At 45.0% G+C, this 6,503-nt stretch overlaps 1 protein-coding gene across 1 annotated transcript; it reads left to right on the top strand.

The window, feature by feature from the left end:
* Positions 1-1,273: 1,273 nt before the first annotated feature.
* Positions 1,274-5,951, top strand: LOC127307544 (ubiquitin domain-containing protein DSK2b). Its single transcript, XM_051338267.1, has 8 exons — positions 1,274-1,632; positions 3,237-3,962; positions 4,066-4,355; positions 4,439-4,552; positions 4,625-4,683; positions 4,802-4,830; positions 5,401-5,493; positions 5,581-5,951. Exons 1-8 carry the CDS (start codon positions 1,395-1,397, stop codon positions 5,727-5,729), a joined length of 1,698 nt encoding a protein of 565 aa, XP_051194227.1. The 5' UTR covers positions 1,274-1,394; the 3' UTR covers positions 5,730-5,951.
* Positions 5,952-6,503: the final 552 nt, after the last annotated feature.

Raw genomic sequence — 6,503 nt, 5'->3', positions numbered from 1 at the left:
TCTTGCAATTACACATTCCACCCAGGGTTTACATTTTCCTATGGCTCTTATCTCATAAGAAACTTATGACTAGAGATAACCTGGAAAGAAGACATCTAATTATCTAAACAAGCTGAAGATTGCATTTTCTGTATTAGATGAAGAATCAATTCATCATTCTTCTAGTGCATTGTAGCTAGACAAGTTTGGCAAACCATCTCGCATCATTTTAACATTGAGATTGGAGATGATTATATGCATGTTGCTTAATTTTGGATAACTAACAAAAAATATGCAACTATTAATGTTGTTTGTGCTGCAACTTTATGGTGCCTTTAGAAAATGTGAAATAACATGATCTTTAATGGTCAACCTTGGCTGGACATTCGATAGGTCTGGAGAATGATTTTGTTGTCGATGAAAAGGTGGAAGCTCATATTCAAATCACACAGGGAGCCTGGAGTGGAGCTGTTCTACGCAAAGGTGGCAATGATCTTGCGATCGCTTCCACCTCTAACGACGTGAGAGGTAGTCCTAACCGATGCTCATCTCTTGATGCCAAGAGGCTGGCGATACAAGGCACCTGGAGCACACCTAACCGCGTGCTAGAGCCGGCGGCGCTCAACTGCCCCGCTGCTTCTTGAGGGAGGCGTTTTCCTCTCTTTGCTCAGCTTTCGGCTGCCCTGGGTTGTAGTCGAGTTTTTGTAGCAAGGTGCTTTTGCCTAGTCCTTGTTTCTAGCGGCCGTTGATCCAAGTCAATGATGCTTTATTGTGTTTTTTCTTTAGAAAAGACATGCTTGTGCGTGATGTAAGTTGTTGAACCTACTTCTGCCAGGGTTTCGTTGAATTGATCAATGGAACCGGGGATGTGAGATTCCTTGTTGCTCTAAAAGAAAGAAATAACAAGTGCTTAACAAAGAAATATGTTGTGTCAGTTTACTTTTTCTATAATCGCGTAGGTTGTGTAACCTCTAGTTTAGTGCAATTGTGCAAACCAAGAGCTAGGGTCATGTCGAATCGTGGATTCGCATAATCCGCCTGAAAATTCCAGGGACCCGTTCGGTTGTTCCCGGTGGGAACAGGGGAGAAGCGACCCAACCCTCCCTGTAGCGCACGTCTAGAACCTTCCGGGCACCGACTCTAGCAGCCCGGTCCACCACGCGCTATCACACCACACGGTACGCAACGAATCCACTCCGTCCGCCAACCCTACCACCGCCGCTCTCCGCCGTTAATAAATCTCTCTCGTCCACCGCCAATTTGCTTCTTCTTCTTCTCCCCCTCCTCTCTCCCTTCTCTCCCCCAGCAACAGACCACAAAAAAAAAAAAAAAAACTCGCAGCTCACGCGCGCACGGCAGAACCCAATCGGACCCGACTGCCCCCGACCGCACCGGATCGGGCCGCGGCCGAGCGCATGGGCGGAGCAGGCGAGGGCGGCGGGAGCGGGGACGGCGGCGCCGAGTCCCCGCCCTCGGCGACGCTCAACATCCGCTGCGCCAACGGCACCAAGTTCACGGTGCGCGCGGACCTGGGCGGCACGGTCGGCGCCTTCAAGGACGTCGTCGCCGGGATCTCCGACGTGCCCGCGCCCCAGCAGCGCCTGATCTACAAGGGCCGGATCCTCAAGGACGAGCAAACCCTAGAAAGCTACGGTGCGTGCCCCCCCACGCCCACACACACATTGATTACGGTAAAATAGGGCCGCGGTTTGGGCGGAATTGGCTGGTGCCTTGCGCGAATTGCAGATTCGCCATGCCCCGTTTGTTAGCTGCTGGGCGGCGCGTGTTGGTGTGGACCGGATGCAGCTGCAGCCTATTATTGCTCACAGCTGCTGCTGCCTGGGTGGCTGCTAGACGGCGTAGCGTGTTAGCGATAACGTATACCGTTGACGCAGATGAGATGCTTTTTATGTAGCGTAGAAGAAGATGAGCTGAAGGCAGCTTCGCTTGTCGCGACTCGGATATAGTTCCAAGCGTTGCGAATTTTAGCTTACGTTACTTCTACATATATATTATAGCGTAGAAGAAGATGAGGTGAAGGCAGCTTCTCTTGTCGCGACTTGAATATAGTTCCAAGTGTTGCGAATCTTAGCTTCTTGCGTAGGTACACGTCAAATCTTACGCTGTCTCTGGAATTTGCTGGTGGGTGGTGGAGTGCGGATTAATATCTTATAGCTTACAAATTATCCTAAGCAAGTTCCTGTATTTTTCCATGTGTGAATTTTGGCATTGTGCGTTGAATTTAGTTTGTAGAGCGTATATGCGACTAGATTTTTATCGATCGATATAATTTTTGTTTTACTCTGAGGACTGTGTAAAATTTTGTTGCATTTTTTTTATTAAATCGCTATATTTTGGTAACTGTACAAGCCCTCTGTTTAGTTTAGAGTTAAATCCTAATGAAAACACACCGTGTTTTTGTTCCCTAAATGGAAGATTTCTTATTTTACAAAATTGGGTTGCAACCGGAATCACTGGAGTTACATGGCACGTTGCCATGTTTACTGACTACTATATTACAGAATCGCACAACCACAAGGCACATGCTACTCAGTTTAGGTTCATGTGTGTTAGCGATAACGTATACCGTTTGGCGCAGATGCTACATACCCTTACATGGTGCAATTTCTGTCAAATGAATTTGTTGCATCACTAATGTTATTCACAAAAAGCATTATGTGCCATCTTGGGATTTTTTTATTTATTTTGGAGAGGAACAGTTGGCTTATTCTGTTTGTAGATGAAATTATTGGCTTGGTTATTAGCAATTGTATTACGAATTAACTATGAGATGAATGATGATTTGTGGTAGTCACAAATTGCAATATCTTCTTGCACACTGAAGGAGAAACTAGTACTCTTTCGGAGAGTGGCTTTGATACGCTAGCAGTAGGCGGCGTTTACTTTCCCTGTCTAGTTTCGCACCTCTGGATGCTTTTTTGTTGTGGCTGCTCCCGTTATCTTCTATAATGGAAATCGATCCCACTGTTGTGGGTTTCGCGGTGAATTTTTTTCTAGAGAAACTGGTAGGAACACTGCTTTTCAATTAGAAGAAATATTTATTTTTATAGGCGTGGTGACTTGTTTTTCGAGGGAACTAATCAAAAGGCGATGTTCAGCATCCTGATCAGTCACTTCTGTATATGATTTTCTCAGTCATTGGTGCAATTGCATTCTTTCTTTGGTAATGTTGACCTGCCATTTAGATCTTTGTGCTATTAAGCATCTTAATTTAATATGCTACTTGTATTTTCCAGGTGTTGAGACAGATCACACCATTCACTTGGTGCGAGGCGTTGCCCAACCGGCTGCTTCAGGAGCACCTGCTGCAGCTAGCCCCCAAGCTTCAACTACTCCTGCCAGTGGTCCTGCAGGTGGCTTATTTCCAGGCCTTGGTGCTACTGGAGCTGCCAGTGGCAGGACAGCAGGTTTATTTGGGGCTGGACTTCCGGAATTAGATCAAATGCAGCAGCAGTTGAGCCAGAATCCCAACCTAATGAGGGAGATAATGAATATGCCAATGATGCAGAATCTCATGAATAACCCTGATCTAATACGCAATATGATAATGAATAATCCACAAATGCGTGATATTATCGATCGGAATCCAGATCTTGCCCATGTCCTCAATGACCCAAGTGTTCTCCGCCAGACCCTTGAAGCTGCCAGAAACCCTGAAATCATGAGGGAGATGATGCGGAACACAGACAGAGCTATGAGCAACATCGAATCATCCCCTGAAGGCTTCAATATGCTCCGGCGTATGTATGAAACTGTTCAGGAGCCTTTCCTTAATGCAACCACAATGGGAGGTGGTGGGGAAGGCACCCCAGCCTCTAACCCGTTTGCAGCTCTTCTTGGAAATCAGGGGTCTAACCAACCCAGCAATCCTGCTACAAATGCTCCAACTACTGGCCAAGAGTCCACAACAGGAACCCCTGTTCCAAATACTAATCCACTTCCAAACCCCTGGAACACCAATGGTAAGTTCTAGACATTTATATTTTGTTTGTTCGTTTTGTTGGTAGTATTTCTATTTACACAGCTGTTGATAATTTGCTTGTTATAATACTTTTGTTCATCCAGCTGGTGGTGCGCAAGGAACAACGCGGTCAGGTCCTACTGCCAATACCAGGACTGGTGCAACAGGTGGCCTAGGAGGCCTGGGTTCACTAGATTTGAACAGTCTGCTCAGTGGTCTTGGTGGGAATGCAAGAACCGGTGCTGCTGGTGGTCTAGGAGGGCAGGGATCAGCAGATTTGAGCAGTCTGCTCGGTGGTCCACCTGATGCTTCTCATTTGAGTCAAATGCTGCAAAACCCTGCTATGATGCAGATGATGCAGAACATTATGTCTGACCCACAGTCAATGAACCAGGTACAATATTCCTCAAGACTTAACTCTTTTATGATTTTGAGGTGACCTTGGTTTTTCGTTCTGTAATGTTTCCTTGTCCACAGTTGCTTAACATGAACCCAAACGCACGTAACTTGATGGAATCAAATACTCAGTTAAGGGATATGTTCCAAAACCCAGAATTTCTTCGCCAGATGACATCCCCAGAGGCTCTGCAGGTATAGTCTGCTGCGGTTCATGTTTACAGCCGTTCCCATATTCTTCGATGACTAATTATTTGTTCTCTGTAGCAATTACTCTCATTCCAGCAGACACTGTCATCACAGCTTGGCCAACAACAACCTAGCCGGTGAGCAACTCTAGTTCAATATTGTCATTACCCTTTTTGTGAAATTTAATGAAATGGAGATTATGTTGTGAAGTTCTGTGTTTGTTGAATCTTATGTTTTCTTCTCTTCTTAATTTAGGGATGGTAACCTAGGAGGCAATGGCACAGGTAATTCTCCTTGATTATGATGTTCTTAGCACCATCTTTTCTTTCTTAATATGGGTTAATATGCCAGATTTGATGTGAATGGTTCCAGAGTTACATTATGTTCTTGTAGTTGATCTGCCGTGGCAAGAGTTGCTTTTCTGTTCTCTTATCACTATTTGTTTATTTGTAACGTTAAACTACTGAGGTATTTTTTTGCAAAAAAAAAAAAAAAAACGGTGAACTGCTTAACATTGTAAGTTGATGTTCTTAGAATTATTTGGCCTAAAGTCAATGATTCTGTATCATGTGATATGTGTCTGCTCCTTTTTTGGTACATCCAATTGAAAATGGGTTTTTGCCTATGACTGAATACTGTTCCACTCATTTGGATTTGATAATTGAACAACAGATGGTAGTTCCCTTGGCCTTTGTTAGATGACATCTCTGCAGCTATTTAGATCAATATGTCATGTCTCTGATTTACTGCCTAGATGCTTTGCTGTGCTGCTTTCTATGTGCACTGAATCTTAAGCTGTCTAGATAATTACATTTTATTATGCCTTTTATTGAGTAGTTTCTGGTCAAATGCAGGCACGCAGGGAAATGCTGGCCTGGACACCCTTATGGGCATGCTCAGTGGGCTTGGTGCTGGAGGTGGCTTAGGTTTACCAAATACCTCCAATGGTTTGTATACACTACCACCACTTTGAGAATTTAGCTGCTGTTATTGCTTTCCGTTGGCTGATGATAGTTCTGGTTTGTGAAATTCAGTGCCACCAGAGGAGCGCTATGCAACACAACTTGGTCAGCTCCAGGAAATGGGTTTCTTTGACACTGCGGAGAACATCAGAGCGCTGATGGCCACTTCTGGGAATGTACATGCTGCTGTGGAGCGCCTTCTTGGGAATTTTGGCCAGTAGATAAAATGAGCCAGACGCTGCCCGTAATCTCACTGTTTCTGTAGCCCCATATTCTCAGGCAGTGTCTGTCTACAGTAAAAAGGATGGAATAATACCAGAAGTTCATCAGCCATTGACTCTTTTTCCCCGTACATGGTTGTCATGCCTTTGTTTTTTACAGTATTGTATTGCCAATTTGGATTGATGTAAATACATATCAGATCATCAGGTGTTACCGCAAAAGTTATGTCTAGTTGAGTGTCAATCCCCCACAGGCACAAACCACTCTTTTGTCAGATAACAAGGACGCAACCACCGCCAACAGCTTCATATGCACACACAATTTGTTACTGAAACTATCTCAGAGAAATCTTGTACTGGAACACAACACTTGCAAAAACGTGAAAAAACTGCTCTATAAAAAAGCTATTTTGAAGAATGTTTTTACCATACATGCAATAAAAAAATTCCAAGAACTATGTGTTGCATAACTGTGAGTTTTTTTTTTCCAAGCATAATTTGAAGTGACTTCAACGTCTAAGGCCCAGTTCTTTTCGGCTGTGTGGCTTGTGCAGAAACAGCTTAAGCTCAGCTGCTCCAGAAAAACAAACCGAAACGAAAAGGCAATCCTTATCCCTTCGGCTAGGCGATAAGGAAGGCGACCAAAGCGGCGGCCCCCGTTCCTCGCTCCGTCGCCGGCCAGACCGCTGGTCTCTCCCCTCTCCGGCTGCTTCGGCGGCGGGAGGGTGGGGAGACCGCGACTCTGTGCTGCCGGCGTGTGCATAGTAGGGTAGT

This window comes from Lolium perenne, chromosome 1 (assembly GCF_019359855.2).
Source record: "Lolium perenne isolate Kyuss_39 chromosome 1, Kyuss_2.0, whole genome shotgun sequence".
Taxonomy (NCBI): Eukaryota; Viridiplantae; Streptophyta; class Magnoliopsida; order Poales; family Poaceae; genus Lolium; species Lolium perenne.
Note: the sequence above shows the minus strand (reverse complement) of the source record. Positions and strands in the feature narration are given on the sequence as shown.

Bases quoted from the DNA above. Each gene is read 5' to 3' on its own strand.
- LOC127307544 (XM_051338267.1), top strand. From the start codon at position 1,395: ATGGGCGGAGCAGGCGAGGGCGGCGGGAGCGGGGACGGCGGCGCCGAG. The intron at 3,963-4,065 runs GTAAGTTCTAGA...TTGTTCATCCAG, and splicing joins AAACCCCTGGAACACCAATG to CTGGTGGTGCGCAAGGAACA. The intron at 4,356-4,438 runs GTACAATATTCC...CCTTGTCCACAG, and splicing joins ACCCACAGTCAATGAACCAG to TTGCTTAACATGAACCCAAA.